Genomic DNA, 16,808 nt, shown 5'->3' with positions numbered 1-16,808 from the left:
TTTTTTTTTTTTTTTTTGGTCTAAGCATGCTTACAATTTATCTACAATTATTTATTTTACATACCAAACAATTTTCAAAAGTGTGTGTTGCTGACAAAAAGTATGCAATTATTATTCTTCAGTGCCATTTCTTGCTTGTTATATAGTTAACAAAGTGTCTTCTTAACTGTATTCATTTTTCCTTTTCACAGAATCACTTCATTTCACAGGATCATTTTTATTATATACACATACTTCAACATTTAACACCACAGTATCTTTGACTGGGGTGAAAAACTCAACAGCAAAACGGTTTACTGTGCAATGCCCTGCCCCAATTTTAGGAATACATCAGGGAGGGGATGTACCTAGTGGTGTCAACCAGCGTGGCTTCACTCAACAGGGGTCAGACACAACATACCCAACTCTTGACAGCTGTTTGCTTGAAGGCTTTATGAATGTATATTCTGGCCTATGCACAGCTGGGTCCGTTTGCTAGGAAAATGTATATATACTGTTTTCATAATTGGAATCACTTAATGCATCTGTAAGTGTATGTGATATCTGTAAGTTTTCTATGTCATCCTGGCTTTAATGAACTCTGTTATGAATATGTATTTGGAAGTAAATCACATTGAATTCAATATTATTATAAGTAATAATATCAGGGATTATGGTATGTTAGGGTTGCAGCCTTAAAAGTACTGGAAAGCTTTTGAGGTCTCCATGTTGAACTCTTCAGTATGAAGGCAGTATGTTAGCTCGCACCGATGAAATTGTCAACGTTTTTCCTTACTGTTCTTTACTATTTTTAACAGCCGCTCAACAAACAGAAATTATTATTGCACTTGTAAAACTAGACACATCACACATTTGTATTTGTGTACTCCTGGAAGAGTCTGAGGGGCCTGAAGGAAGCTTCCTGTAGGACACTGGTTTTCAACCAGTCCAGGGACCGATGCTGGTCTGCAGGCGATTTCCTGCCAGTCCGTGGCAGGGGCTGGCTGTGCTCCCCCACCTCTTCCTTGGTTGGCAACACATTCGCGGTGGGTGTGCCAGTTCGGCCAGGGGAGCAGGGAGGGGAGATGGCTCCGTGGGAGCTGGCTGTGAGCCAAGCTGTGCTGATTTCGGCAGTTTGTTCTTTTGTTGGCAATTTTTGTAGCTCAGTTTCTGGATGCTTTGGAAAATTTTCATTTTGGTGGTATTGTGTTTGGAAACTCATACACAGAATACTGTATTATGTGTTCAGTGCTTTTTGTTTCTGCCTCAGTGGTCCCCTAGGTGGCTTTCCTGTTTTTGCCAGTTCCCAGCTGTGAAAAGGTTGAAAACTGCTGCTCTAAGCTGTGGTTACATCCCTGCTGGCTGATCAAGAGATTTTGCTCCTTACTCCTATATTATTTGGGGCATGTGTGCAGAGACCTTTCCAGGGGCAAGCCCCTGCTCCCCAAAACTGCAACTCCTTTTTAAAAGCCTGATTGCAGTGGCAGAGGGGTGATGGTTATGTCCATGCACGCCACCAGTGGGACAGCCCTGGCCACTTGGGTTGTGGCCCCATGTACTTGCCCAGAGACCCGGTGGCCAATGGGTGAAAAAAATTCCCCACCCCTGTCTGAAATTGAAATATTTCACAACACACTCTTATATGTCTACTCAATGCAGCTCATTAAGTTTACAAGGATACATCTCCAGGAAAGTGCATGGTGCAGATGTAGGACCTCAAATTCAGGGGCCAAAGTTGATTTTTTAAAAATGATTTTAATCCACCTATCTGTGGTAACAGCCGAATTTTTTGAGGGGAGGGCAGATCTAATTGTGTGGCATCTTGCAAGACAGGAAGGAGCCAGCATGTTGGTGAGGTACAGCCAGGAGGCTCGCCTTGCTGCCTTCTGCACCTGCTCATTCTCGCTAATAGGAGGGTCACGCTGGACCAATAAAACACCCCAAAAAGTAGAAATATATAAGGCAGCATTAAGGAAACACTCCCAGGAGAAGTTGAGATGCTAAGCGTAAGCATGCATCGGACTGCCGTAACCTCTCAACTCCTGGCATTGTTTTTACGCTGCTTTTTAATTCCTGCTCTCTTCGTTCTTCGGGGCGCTTCACCGATGTCCCGGAGCACTGAAACTCGACCCGCGCTCCGGTCGGACCCAACCTGAGGGAGACCGGGCTCTGAACGGGCGCGCCGCGTCGTTCCCAGGCCAGGCGCCCGAGGGCTCTTCAGCCCAGCGGCCCTCCCGCCAGGGCCACCCCGCGACTCTCCCGCCATCCGTCCCGTCGCGGCCGGGAGGCTCCACCGCCCGGGCGGCTCGGCCGGGGGAGGAGCAGGCGGGGGCGGGGCCGCGGCTGCCGTTGGGGCCGCGCGCTGCGGGCGGCGCCGGAGGCGGCGCGGGAAGTTTGAACGGCGGCGGCCCTGAGGCGGCGGCCGCGGCCAAGGCGCGGCTATGAGGCGGTGTCGGGACGGCGGCCGCGCCGACCTAGGGCGGGCGAAGGACCCGGTGAGTCCCCAGGCGGGAGGGAGCTGCTTGTCGTCCCGCTCGGCCGCGGGGAGCGGCGCCTTTCTCCCGGGGCGGCCGCCTCCGACGCACGACGAGCTCGGCAGAGCCTTTTCGTGCTCGTCTCTGCGCCCTCAGTTGCGGGCGGGGGTGGCGGGCTGGATCCTGACCCCACGGGGCACGATCCTATGCAAGTGTTGACAGGACGAAAGGCCTACCACTCCCAGCATGCCCCAGCCAACTATGCTGGCTGGGGCATGCTGGGAGTTGTAGACCTTTATTTTGTTTAAATTTGCGCAGGACTGCACCAAGTGCCATTTACATGGGGGCTGCAGTCCAGAGCCTCATAATCAAGGAGTGGTTCGGCCTCATGCCAATTAAAAAAAAACCATTTATTTTATTTCATTTGTAAAAATAAGAGTCAGGAGCATACACAGGTGAAAGATCATTCTCTAAGCTAGAAAGGATAAAAAATGATCTATGGTCAACAGTGTCCAAAGATCTGATCTAAGCATTCTTTGCAAAGAAAATGATAAACTGTGACTTACTGATTTTAATGATCTAATTGATAAGTTTGCATCCAAAAAAGCTCAAAAGAAACTGTTCTTACTTTGTATATAATGTAGTGTTATAACAGCTATGATTCCCCTATGAATGTTCTGTGTGAATGTCTTCATTAATTCCATATTTTTGTAAATTTATTAAAGGTTATAAATTTGTAAACAATCTTTTTATCAGTCCTAAAATGTCAGCAAAGCTCTACTTTCACTGAGGAGATAAGAGAACAACGTTTTGTTTCTCATGGTCAGATGCTATTATGTTTGGGCTTCCCAAGCTCTTCTAGTGCAGAATTTCCAGTTGCTTTACTCTGGAACTGACTATGCCCTTAGTCTTAGCCTTCCTGAACCAGGTGCTCTCCAGATGTTTTGGACATCAGTTCCCATCATTCCCAGCCAAGCGAGGCCTATTGAGAATGCTGTGAGTGGCCAATGGAAACATCTGGAGGGTAGTAGGTTGGGGAAAGCTGCGTTAGAGAAGACAAACTGATGCTAACCACACCTTAGAAGTTCACACTGTGGCTGAGTGGAATAGCTGTTGTCAAAGAAGGAAGAGGGCACCTCTGAGCATCTGCAGAATACTCATGGTACTGTCACAGAGAGCCTGTTACTGCTTTTGCCGAGCACCTGATGAGACAGCACCACTGCCAAGTTGCCATTGGTGATACTGTCAGAGGCACCCTGCCCTTCCCTCCTCCTCTAAAGGTCTTTGTGTGAATAGCAGGGAATCAGGTGGACAGTGCTGGGGGAAGAGCAGCGTCGCTCATCTGAGTCCCCTGTCACAGCAAGAATCCACTGGGCAGTGTGTGAGCAGCAGGGCAAGAAGCAGCTGGGTGGCAGCCACGGTACTGAGTTGGAGGCTGTGCTGAGGAGTTTTGCCTGCCGCCACCCTTTCTTGCTCTGGTTTTCCAGAGAGGTTTCCCTGAAGCAGCACCTGAATGCCTCTTTGGCAAGTCAGAGTAAGAAGCGGGCGGGGGGGGGGATCAGGGGCACCTCTCTCACTGCTGTCACCCAGCTGCTTCTGGCCTCTACTGTCCATGCACAGGAGGGGCTCTACTCAGGCATTGTGAAGGGGGGTACAGCTCCTTTCTCCAGAGTTCCCCACCTAGTTTCCCAACCTTTTGCCTCAGAGTGGATCAGGCAAAGCAGGAGGGGAGAGTGCCTGACTAGTTCTTATCCTCTCTGCTGTGCTTCAGGGCATGAGCCCTGTTTGCAAAGCAGAGACTGCTTGACAGCTGTGCAAGCTGAATGCAGCTTGTAATCTCGGTGGTCAAACCGAGAGGCCTCGTTCTTCCCTCAGTGCTTCCTGAGATACTGTCCAGAGGACTGAAAGGGAAGCAAATTGTGGGCAGGAGGAGAGTTACAGTGATGACCTGATCATCTTTCAGGCACATCCATCCTGAAAACATGCACAGTGCAGACTGCGCAGGATTGCCTGTCATGCTGTGCAAACCCAGGCTTTCTTTTCAACACTGCCCCTTGTAAGCTGCGTGTGTTGCATTGGCTTGGTTCTCGAATCTGTAGATCCAAGCGTATCTTGTGCCTGTGGAATGCTTCTGATCCAGTGGAACATTTCCCTGGCAAAACAGAGGTGCTCTTTGCCAATTTCCCACCACCTCACCTTACATTCCCTGATAACCCCTGGAACTGCTCTGTGGAGGGGAACCCCTGGGACCAGTCACTTTTAAAGATTTGTCCCTTTTATTTCAAAGCTTGGCAGTGACTGCCAACTGTAACTTGGACTGTATCCCGAAATCCTGCTATCTTTACTCTCTCCCTCATGGTGATGATGATATCACCGCTTTATACTGACAGAGAGAGGAGAGATTAATGTTGAACTAGGCTTCTTTGTTCCAGTGGGCAAAGAGTGCTGAATATATTTAGCACGGGAGCTTAACTTTTTAAGCTGCACTTGAGGCTCTGTTGCAGCATGCAGTTTGGGAGTCACAGATGTACCCAGTGTATGTGTCATTACAAAAACAAACAACGATGGCTTTCTTGTGTTAAGGGAAGCAGGGCAAGTATATGTGGTATTTGGATGTGTGCCTCTTCTTCCACTTCATAAAGAAAGCCTCCAGTTATGAATAATTTGGGAATGTGAGCCTTTTTGTGTTAGAGGAGTAATGTCAGAAAGGGCTGCCTCTTTCTGGGTCTCTTGAATTGACTATACGGAAAAAAAAAACCATTGGTCTTAAGCTAATATGTTAGGACACACAACTGGGTATCTCATGTAAGAAGCACTGTTTTAAAAAGCAATTTTTTTCTTAGTAAATGGCCTTGTTATTTCAGCATTTAGTAATTCTCTCTATAATTAGAAAAGAAAAATAAAGAGTGATGGTGAAAAAGGCAGAAAGGAGAATGCAGGAGACGTACATAAAAAAGAGAAGGTGTCTATCAACGTATTTATTTTATTTTATTTAAAGCATTTTTATGCCTATAAAGAGTTCCCTATAAAGAGTTTCAGATGAGCTTGGTTGTTACCCCATTTTAGTTTAGAGCCTAAGGGCTGCTTAAGATGTAATATTTTTTTGAAAGAGATAATCTCTCTAGGAAAAATGTGGGAAATCAGAAGCTTCCCCCCACCCCCCAACAAATACAAGCCTTGAGAAATTGATTATTTCATTGTAGGAATAAAGGGAGGAGCTGGGGGTGGGAGGACAGAAGCAGGAAAAGAGAACAATGGAGGCTTGTTCTAGTTGGACTGCCTCCCCCACAGGCCATCTGGCATCAACTGCCCTCTGGGAAGAAAAATCTAATGCTGGCTCCTGCCCAGGTGGAACTGGTTGTGTTACTCAGTTTGATTTCTTGGGAATGTGATTCTTGATGTGTTTTATAAATATTGTCAGCCTCTTTAAAGACTGCATCTGAAAAAGTGAGATATAAATGTAGGTAGGAAGTAAATGGACCTCTGAGATCTTCAGAAGAGGTCCTGTTGGTCCTCCCATGTTCAACTGTGTGTTGCCAGGTAATGGCACGTAAGCAGGCCTTCTCAGTGGTAGCACCCACACTCTGGAATGCTCTCCTGCAAGCAGTATGAGAAATGGAAACTGTGACCAGCTCTAAAGGAGTCTTGACAATGCATCTGTTTACTTGGACTTCCATTGACTTGTAATTGGCCATGACATTGCCCTGTGTTACTATTTTTGTTGTCATGTTTTTAATGCATTATATGTTTTTACTTTGTATTATATTCATTTTATGTAAATCACTTGCAGAGCAATTCTGTGTCCCCTGGACAGAGACTCTTGAACCTGGAACTCCATGCTTGGACCACCCTTTCTGTACCTTGCTGCCAGTGCAGAAAGAACTGTGCTGGCTGCATCTTCAAGGTCTTAAGAGTAGCTCTGGAGATAGGGTGAGGCAAAGAAGGGAAGAGACTGGGGTTGCCAGGGTACAGTGTGGCCTGGGGTTTTCCCAGCCACCTTCCTGCCCCATGCAGAGTAACTCAGCTGGACGGCCAAAGTCTGCTGTCTAGCTGAGCTGCAGGGAGGGTGAATGTGGAAGCAGCGGTCACCTCTGAGCTCCTTCTGCCTTCCATAGGTTGCCTGTAATCCTCCAAGTTCAAGGGCTTACAAACATACCCACTGGACTGTGCCCTTAAATATTTTAGGATATCAAGTAGTATACAAAGATCTTAAATAATGGAGGGTGCAATCCAGTGCCATGCACTCTGGTTGCACATAAGTGTCCAAATAAAATGGCTTACATTCAGCCAGTGTGTGATGTGGCAGTGGCAAATGCAATGAACCTACATTGCATCTACAGGGCCATTTTCAGGCATCTAGATGGATCTCTGCAGAAGGAAGGGGAAGAAGCTGCATACTGTTTAGAAACAGCATAAGCCACTGGCCCCAGCCTTCCCCCTTCCCATCCCTCAGCACTCCCCTTTTCCTTCTCCTGGGCTAATTTATTCCAGGGGGCAGAGCAGGGAGAGCTGGTGCAGTTCTTTTTGCACAGGCTGCAAGGGGAGAGGAACAGAGGCTCAGCGTTTAGAGTCCCAGCACCAGGGCTGCAAGACCTTGGAGCAATAAGGAAATAAATATAAATAAATAAATGTCATGAGGAAAGAGTCCTCTGCTTCTCTCAGGATGGACATTTGCATTCACTAGCATTCATATATAAAGCATTCACTGTATATTTACAAAAATGTGCAGTTTCCAATGCTACAATATCAACAAGTTCAACTTCTGACATAATTATTACAATTATCTAATAAAATTCATTGATTCTCCCCCACTTAATGAAACAGTTCAAACAAACTTTATGTGTGATAGTGCCATTTTATTATATTTTTGCAATCTTTTCTTTATCTGACAAAATCTTATGTTTTGATTTTAGGACTGCAGCATTCAAGAAAAAATTGATTTTGAAATGCGAATGCGAGAAGGAATTTGCAAATTACTTGCTGTGAGCACACAAAAAGAACAAATATTGCATGCAACTAAAAACTTGATGGTTTGCAATGCTCGTATACTGGCCTACAGGACAAAGCTGCTGAGGAAGACAGAAGAGTCAACAATGAACAGAACTACAGAGCAGTCAGTAATTTCAGGTTTTTTGCAAGCATACCTCAAATGTTTAACATTTACAAATCCAAAGCTTGTCACTACAATAATAGCTAGCACTTCCGCACAGACTAACTATATTACAACTTGTACATCTGTATATAATCCCCCAGGCTTTTGAACGTTCTTGGTAAATATGGAAATATTTCTGACTAAACTGCTGTGATGCCACAGAATGTTCACAGATGCTCCAAATGCTAAAGGAGATGCACAAATGCTGCTACTATGAGAGAAACAGATTTGTTTGAGCTGATTAAAATGTCAATGCTTTCTCCTAAAAGAGGCTCCTACGCAGCTGGGATAATTCTTAACTGTATGGACAGGGACGAAATGCACAGCCCCTGATGAGGAAATTGCTTTCCCTTATGGCTTATGCTCACCTCCAGCTGTACAGAAGGCACTTAGGGGTGGGGGAACCTAGCCTGTGCTCTCAGGAAAACTTCATCTACACCAGGGGCAGCCAGGCTTGCTCAATGGAAGAGCCACACAGGGTAAATGCCGGATGTTTGAGAACCACAGGCAGGCACCCACAGGCAGTGGCAGCAGGGAGTGAGTGGCAAACGGGTGCCGATGGGCGCCCATGGCTGCGAGTGGCAAGCCACAAAATAAACTCCAAGAGCTCCATGCCGCTCCTGAGCCTCGGTTTGGCCACCCCGTTCTGAACTGCTGGCTTCTCATGAGGAAGCATGGGAGGGAATAGATGGTGAGGTACAGTGTTTTTTGTAAGCAATGGGATATTGTTAGGGCTGGCTTAGTTGTGAACTGTTTTGAGTCTCATTACAGACTTTGTAAAGAGAGGTCACATTAAGCATTTGAAGGCATTGGAAAACATAGATTTATAGTATCTGTCATTTTTCAATTTTTCTTCTAAAAACATGATTAATTGGTGCCATCTGCTGGTCAGCTTTGTTAACTGCATCAACCCCAGAGCCTGAAAAATAAATACCTGTTATAGAGCCAAAGCGGTTTAGGTTTTAAATAGTTCTATTTGAAGGTGATTGCACTACATTGTAGTTTCAATCACTCACTTTTCTTAATTACTTTTGACAGTACATAATAATTTCTTTGCAGTGTTTTTAAATGACTATTTTGAAGCTGTAATTTATAGTTAGAAGAATTAAACAATGTGGCTATACACAGTTTTGCATCAGTTCTCCTATGTAAGTGAGTACAGTTGCTAACTGCTTGCATAGATTTTCCTCAGTAGAGGGAAATAGTGTCTCTGCAGACTCAACTATTATGTATATAGTACTTTGGGTGTTCATGGGACATGGAAGTATAAGGCCCAAATATCCAAGAAACTCACATCGGGTCCCAGCCCCCATGAGCTTGCAGTCTGAAATTGTGCAGTAAGACAAGAGGACAGGGAGGGAAAGGCAGAGATGCCTTGGCGTGACTGTGATCACATACAATTGCACATCCTTCAAGCCCTTTGTAGCAGTAGGCACAGTTTAGCAAAAATATTTTATAAAGTATGGATTTTGAGGAGAGACTGAATGAATGGGAAGTGATTGCACAGTGTAGGGTTTCTACTGAAGTGCTTCAAGCATACGAGAAATCAAGGGCAGAGGTGGAGTCTTTGAGAGTGTGAGATCTTTGAGTCACTGTTGTAGAAAAAATTGAGTGGCTTAACTGTCATGGTTTCTACCATGAAACCAGAGCACTGCAGCTGTATATAGGTGTTAAGAATTCTGTCATAAATTTCTAGGCGGGTCATAAAACTACATTACCAGGTTTCCTTGGAGCAATGCCCCATAACATTTCCTAGGAGTTGCTACAGTAATGATGTGGCAGCACATATCAAGCAGCCATGTGTGTGGATGCTCTGAACAGTATGGAAGGCGTAATGGATGGCAGAAATATATAAAACAAATTGAACCTTCTTCATACTGTTTACCTTTTAGGCCATTTCTTTTACCAAAAGCTGAGAGTGACGACAATTTCCCATTTCCTCTCATTTAGCTATTCCAGCACACTCCCCTACAAGCTCTGGGCTGAAAGACAGCAGTATAGCTCTCTGTGTGATTTAAACATTAAAGTGCAATGATCTTATTAACCTCCCAGTGTTTCTAGGTTCAAATATTTTGGTCTTTCTAGTATGAATTATGAAATAGCTAACCACATATATTTTTATCAACAATAAGGTGGATACTTAGAAAAACTCATGGAAGGCACAATCTTTTAAGAAGTTCATATGCACAGAAGTCTTTGGAAAAGAGGAAGTTAGAGAGAGCACAGCTGTGGTTTGGTTTTTGGTAAAGTTTGCTTTTGTTCCAAGAAGACTTGCAGAAACGAGCCAACAAAATCCACTGGAATGTTTGTTATTATTTAATGTGTTTAATGTAATGAATGCACTACTAGTGTTCTAGAAAGTACCAAAAACGTGTATCATTTTAATGAGTCGGGTAGAGTTACAATATTTTTATGTGGATGCTTATAAAACATAATTGAACACCCATTAAACTAAGCCCAGGCAAGTTTATCTTGAAAAAAGGAGGGAAAGTTCATATAAGAAGATAGAAGTTTATTACTTTAACTAATTAAAACGTTTGCTTTATTTTGTTAGTTGCTCAGATCTTGCAGCTAAAGACCGTGTAGCTTGCAGAGGCAAAGTTGCCATATCAGGTATGCCTTTTTCTCCTTCTCCTTCTCCTGAAAGCCTATGGTTCAAAACCATAGGCATGCTAGAAATTTTGCCAAACTTCTACTCTAAATTGTAAAAGAGTGTCTTTTCACTGAAATGTTTGTTCCATCTTCATACCTTTGTGAAATGACTGAACTTGGGTGTCTCTGTTACCAAATCCAAATTAATAAATTAATTCATTATATTTAAGCTAATAGTCAAAGCTTTGGCACCTAAATCGTGTGATCACCCTGTAAAAAGTAAAGGGTTTTACATTTTGGGTCCTTTAACTGAAATATGTCACTTTGCTTAAGAACCAAACAGAGGTGTTTCTCCAGTTTGGATAATTATTTCTGGTACAATAAAGGCAAAAAAAAAAAAAAAAGTCTTGCATTCCAAATATTGCTTCTGTACCTCAGGTCTAAACACATGTCCTTGAAAGTAAGGCCCAAACATAATGTAAAGCACACTTGCCTGAGCATTGTTGTTGTTATTAAAATATTATGCATTTCAAGAAAATTAACAGCCAGTTTTCAGTATTTTATTAAAAATCCAAAGTAGTTCACCAAGTAAAATGATGATTAAAATATAAAAAAATTGATAAGTAAAACAGCAGAACAATGCACTAAAACAAAAAACGGTATCTGGCAATGCAGGTGGTCAGGAAAACACTCAGATAAACAGTTTTATTTATCTGAGGAAACAATTCACATTAGGAGCTCACCTGATCTCAGTGAGATTACTCTGTATGAGAGGTGCCATGATAGAAAAGGTCCTTCTCTGTACCAGGAAAGCATAAGTCTACCATGATATGAAAAGCAAGGCCTTCCCCTATAATGTATAGACTAGGACTGTTTATATGGGATAACACAGGTGTTATCTCAGGTGTTTGTTTAGTAGGTACCCTGATCCTGAGCTGTTTTGTGCTTTATAAACCATAGCAACATCTTGAAATGTGTTGTTTCTATCTCAATAGTGCCAGTACAGAGCATTCAGCATAGGAAGCACTAGTGCAGTAAAGGGAACTCCACTGGGCTACTTTGCATTAGTTGCACCTTCTGAACCAATCTCTATCTATCTATCTATCTATCTATCTATTTATATAAAAATTAAAAATTTTAAACTAACACTAAAAAAAAAAAATCAAACATAACAAACATTGGATTCACTGAGTCAGCCTCCTACTACGTATTTTTTAACATTCTAATATCAAATTCAAATTAATTTATCATAGTTTGAAAAACATCTCTAAATTTACGCCAAGTCCCGTTTCTCCAGCCAATTATAGAAAGAGTCTTCTGAACCAATCTCAAGAGATCCCCACATTTTGTGCATTACATTGTTCGATGCTGAGGTTATCCATGTGGCCAGGAAATTCCTGTCCAGGAATTATCATAGGTGTCATGGCAGTCAAAACTGCTAATATCCACCCTTTGCCAACAAGGCCCGTTTGGCCTACACTGACAGAGAAGAATCTTAAAGCAATCTAGGCCTGTGTATCTGCCCCTGAGGGAGAGTGCAAGCCCACTCAGAACAGATATATTGTTCAACTCCCAAACCAAGGAATTACCCACCCACAGAGCCTTCATTTTACTAGGTTTCAGTTTCATTTGGTTGGCTGTCATCTGCATCCTGGTGGCACCTGGTCCAGAATCCCTTACTGATCATATTCAACAATTCACATAATTTTGTAAAAAAACCTGGTGACAGGCTAGCATCCTTTTCTACCCGCAGCCCTTTTCTCAAAGAACCAAGTCACAATCTCCCAAAATCATTCCCTGGAAGCAACTCTACGGTCAGAGTGGAACCAGTGCAATACCGAGCCTCTTGCTGCAACTGCCCAGAGTTAGACTAGGACAGTGGTGGCAAACCTATGGCACACGTGCCACAGTGGGCACGCAGAGTCCTCTCTGTCAGCGCATGAGCCAAGTCGCCTCAGCACCGCCCCAGCAGTCGAGCATCGGATAACAGTGCACATAGGGGCCATGCGCATGCTCGGAAAGGAGTAGCGGCGCCAGGCAATGGTGTCACGAGCCACGACTCGTTAGCTGCGACTCATCTAAGCTTTCGCATGGCCAGTCAGTGCACTGCCAAGGATAGATAGATAGATAGATTTGCTTGGACTGGCTTTGAGTTGTTTTTTCTAAACTAAAACCTCAGTTTTCAGGTTTTATTGTAGTGTTGGCACTTTGCGATACATAAGTGGGTTTTGGGTTGCAGTTTGGGCACTTGGTCTCTAAAAGGTTTGCCATCACTGGTCTAGGAGGACATAGTCAGTGGAATCAAGATCTGCTGAGAAATCAAGGAGGAGGAGGTCAGTTTCCATCTATGTTATGTTAAGTTAGTCGCAAAGTCGTGCCCAACCCATCACGACCCCATGGACAACATTCCTCCAGGCCTTCCTGTCCTCCGCCATCCCCCAGAGTCCACCCAAGCCCACACCCACTGCCCCAGTGACTCCATCCAGCCACCTCATCCTCTGCCGTCCCCCTCTCCTTTTGCCATCTATTGTTCCCAGCATTAGGCTCTTCTCCAGGGAGTCCTTCCTTCTCATTAGGTGGCCAAAGTATTTGAGTTTCATCTTCAGTATCTGGCCTTCTAAAGAGCAGTCAGGGTTGATTCCATCTATAGAAACATTCAAATAACAATCAGAGAGTTACGAGGAAAACTGAATAAGGGCAGAATAATGGCAATATAAGGCATGAAGGGAATCGTAAAGGGAAGATGGTACTATATAAATAATAGTCCTAACTTACAATCTTGTCTGCCTGAAATACAAAACCTGCCCAGCGATTTTCATGTGAAGTTGTAAAGAAAATAACCATCAGTCTTTAAAAAAAGGATAAATCTATACATTTGCTCACTTTTATCTGTTTAGTTTAAGCCTCATCTTAATCTTACCTCAACGTGGGCTTTTGTTACCTTAATATGACTCCAAGAAAAGGGTAGCCTGTTGTCTAATTAAATGCTAAGGAAGCTTTGAAGCAGAGACTCATGAGAATACATTGGCAAAGGGATTCGTTGCAGAAATAAGAGGTTTCGATAATGTGCTCTATAGGCCAAAGAAGTCTGCTGATGAATTTGACTGAGGCCTAATCTCTTTTGACATAAAGCTGTTCACTTCTGCCAGCCCACATTTCCCTGTATGTTTGTCATTCTAAGGCCAAGTTACTTTGATTTTTACTCTTAAATGGAAACAAATGAATATAATAAACTGCAGGTTTAGTTTTAACTAGCAGTATAAAACGTATCATCTCAACTCTTTTTGTGATTATTGGATGTGTCTCTTCATCTTAAAATCAAGTTTACCCCAATTTTTCTTCCAAAGGTGTATGAAAACCATGCAACATGACAGTGTTTTGTAGTATCTGCTTGCTGTGGTCTTTAAATAATATTGCTTATTAGTTGGCAAAGCATAAATAAAATATTCCATGCAAAATGCTCCCATGATTTCAAAATAGTGGGGGGGGGGGTGTTTTCCTTCAATATAGTAAGCAATGCCATTCACATGTGTTCCCAAACTTCAGCTGACCTGGCTAGGAGGCCAAAATTTGTTGTTACCACCAACCCTGCCCCTTCCCTTTGGTGTCACACTGTATTTTAGAAGTACCCCTGTGCCTTTTAAGCCACTGCCGTTGTCTCAGAAATCTACTCTCTTCTCCGAGTTGTGAACTGCAGACACTGAGCTGTGCAGAAATTTGCAAGGCTGTTGGATCTAACTCACAGCTTTGCATCTCAGCACAAGTCAGATTTCTTCTACCCCTTTTCAGGCTTGGAATAGGAGAATCCAGTCTAGGTCTTATCCCAGACTGAGGAGATGCTTGCCAAACAGTAAGACATCTCACAGCGTGTCAGTCTTCTCCATGGTTCAGCATCAGGTTTGTGAGATGCTGAGGGGCCCCACCAGAATAAAGAGGGCTTGCAAGTGCGTTTATGGATCTTTATACTGAGTCAGACTATTGGTCCTTTTCACCCAGTATTGTCTGCTCCTGATGGCCTTGGACCCTTAACAGATCTTTGGATTTTATATATTAAATAGCTGTAATTGATCTGTGCATTTTGTCTCTAAATGGATATGCTCCTAAGCTAACACCACTTTTTGGTTGAATATGGACTTAAGCTTCAATACATCAGTGTTCCCTTCTAAGTATTTTTAGTTTCATGTAAGATTCTAAACTTCTGTTCAACACAAGTGTCTTGTCAGTTAACTGTTGTAAAATGCTGCCAAAGGGAACTGTGTAATTGATGTTGATTGATTAGACTGTCTGTTGCAATAGAGTGTGCCTGATTTAGTTCCAGGTAAGGATGAAAAGAAAAGCAATTTTGAATTTTTGAATTGTATTGGGACCACAGCATATCTCCCAAAGTTATTTTCCTGTTTGCTTTAGACCTCCGAATTCCATTGATGTGGAAAGACTCTGATCACTTCAGCAGCAAAGACAGTACGTATGTTTGTTTTTTAAATGGTTATGTTAAAATAAGCAGGGAAGTTCCCTCTCTTTCTTAGTAGTTCAGCAGAAAACATTGTGCAGAATTACTTCTCAGTTGACATATTATGTGACCTAAGATTTACCATGGTGATGTTGATTACAATTAATTGAAATAGGCTTATTAGAAATATACAGTTCTTAACATGTGCTGTTTGAAAAAAGTGTAGAGTGGCAGAAGTGTGTAAGTCTTTCCACATGTTGGACTACAGGAGTGTTGAAACATCAGAGGAAGATATTGAAACTAGTCCTGGCAGTTCAAACACTGAAATGTACTGCCGAAACAAAAGTTTGTTTTCTTTTGAATGGATTATTGGCTTGCCTTTGCAAATGCATGCAGTTTGCTGTGTCATGGAGATTAACACTGAGTCTTTTGTAACTGTCTCCCCACTCCACTCCCCACATCCATTGATTTAACTTTGAATTTCTGTAAGGTCAGAGAGGCTCAGCACAACAAAATACTCTAATCCTTCATTATGCATTCATAATACAGTATATGTGCTCAAGGTGTTTTAATGGCTTTCTCTTTTTAAAAAATGTAGTCCACTTGGACAAAATTATTCTCATAAATTTTGAAGATGCAAATATAATGTATTAGTAATGCAGCAGTATAGATATTGCTAAATTATTATATTCTTTTTGCAAGGTTATGTAAACTTTTGAGTTCATGAGCCACGTAGAAGTTTTGCTGAATTTATAGTTGCATAGACACTAAGGACATAATACAGTTACCTGATGAATCCTCTCCTCTTGTGCATAGAGTTCTCGCATGTGAAATTTCCCTCTTCTGGCCTTTTTAGCACACAGAGAGCTACACACGACTGATAGTCTGTGTAGGATACAGAATAGATTGTGCCCTAACATATCCATCTTGTGCTGCTTAGGCCTCTTTCAAAAATATATTCATATTTAAAAGACATGTTATATGTTATATCTTTTAAATATGAAAATATTTTTGAAAGAGGCCTAACATATCTTTTAAGTAGCATATCTTTCAAATGATTTCTTTTGGCTTTTTTGCAGGAACCCAGCGTTACTCTGTTTTTTGCTTATTCAAGATTGGAACTCAGGTTTTTGATACAGACTTGGTGATTGTGGATAAAGCAGTCACAGACATATGCTTTGAAAGTGTGACCATCTTGTAAGTATCTCTGGATCAGTACAGTGCTTTTTCATTTTTAAAAATGTGACAGCCATCTGTGGCATCTTACCCCATTCACTTTTCATTGCATGAAAGATGAAATAGGAAAATTAAAACATCAAGTGTTGTCAAATCAAACATTATGAATGCTACTTGGAACACAGGAGAGTAATACATCCTGCGCACTGCTGGATGACTGAGAAGATAGAAGTCTGGCCAAAGCTAGAACAGGATCCTTGGCAGCACTTCATGCCAAAGTTTTGCCCATGTGCATAAACGACCAACAGGAACCTGACATTACTGAGGATTTTTGACACTCTCTTCTTTCTTCTGACTTGTTTAAAGCTTGCACCCTGGGTGTAATTGCATGTACATACAGGCATATCAATGTAGATTAAATATGCACAGGTGTCCAAATGTCTTTTTTATGAAGACTAAAATGTAACACATACTTCACATATTTACTGGAAGTATTATTCTAATCATTACTTAATTAATTCTACAGCTGTAGCATCCTGCACTGTATTGACAAAAGCCCTTGTGTTGAATCTTGATAGATACAATTATTCAGCCATGATGGACTGTGACATGTGCTGGCAGTCATTTTAAATATTCAAACCACAACTGCAGTTTGAATTTTCAGGATAGCGCCTCGATGCAACCATTCCTCATGACTTAAATATGCTATGATGAGCTGCAGTGAATATGTGAACCTTGTCAATGGTTATATTTTTAGACAGCCACTGTTGTATTTTCCACTGTACAAAATAACTTATTCTGAAAGTTTCAGTCTCAGATGTGGAGTTAAACTGTTAAAAATGACTTGCTATTTGTCTTATCTGATATGAGATGGACGGCTATTCTGAGCCTGCCCAGACCATTCATTATCACAAGCCTTCCTCCATGTAGTTGAGGCTGGGTAAATGGTAACAAGAGAGAAGGGTTTTGGGGTTGAAGATCTACT

At 42.5% G+C, this 16,808-nt stretch overlaps 1 protein-coding gene across 1 annotated transcript in view; it reads left to right on the top strand.

The window, feature by feature from the left end:
* The first annotated feature begins 2,420 nt into the window (after positions 1-2,420).
* Positions 2,421-16,808, top strand: part of RTKN2 (rhotekin 2) — a 40,957-nt gene continuing 26,569 nt past the window's right edge. The window contains exons 1-5 of the mRNA XM_044420068.1: positions 2,421-2,474; positions 7,367-7,566; positions 10,160-10,218; positions 14,605-14,658; positions 15,727-15,844. Of these exons, the coding sequence (XP_044276003.1) occupies positions 2,421-2,474; positions 7,367-7,566; positions 10,160-10,218; positions 14,605-14,658; positions 15,727-15,844 (485 nt within the window). The remainder of the gene's footprint in view (positions 2,475-7,366; positions 7,567-10,159; positions 10,219-14,604; positions 14,659-15,726; positions 15,845-16,808) is intronic.

The sequence above is a fragment of the Varanus komodoensis genome, unplaced genomic scaffold (genome assembly GCF_004798865.1).
Source record: "Varanus komodoensis strain SLA01 unplaced genomic scaffold, ASM479886v1 scaffold11, whole genome shotgun sequence".
NCBI classification, from domain to species: domain Eukaryota; kingdom Metazoa; phylum Chordata; class Lepidosauria; order Squamata; family Varanidae; genus Varanus; species Varanus komodoensis.
The sequence above is the reverse complement of the archived record's forward strand: the minus strand, read 5'-3'. Positions and strand labels throughout refer to the sequence as shown.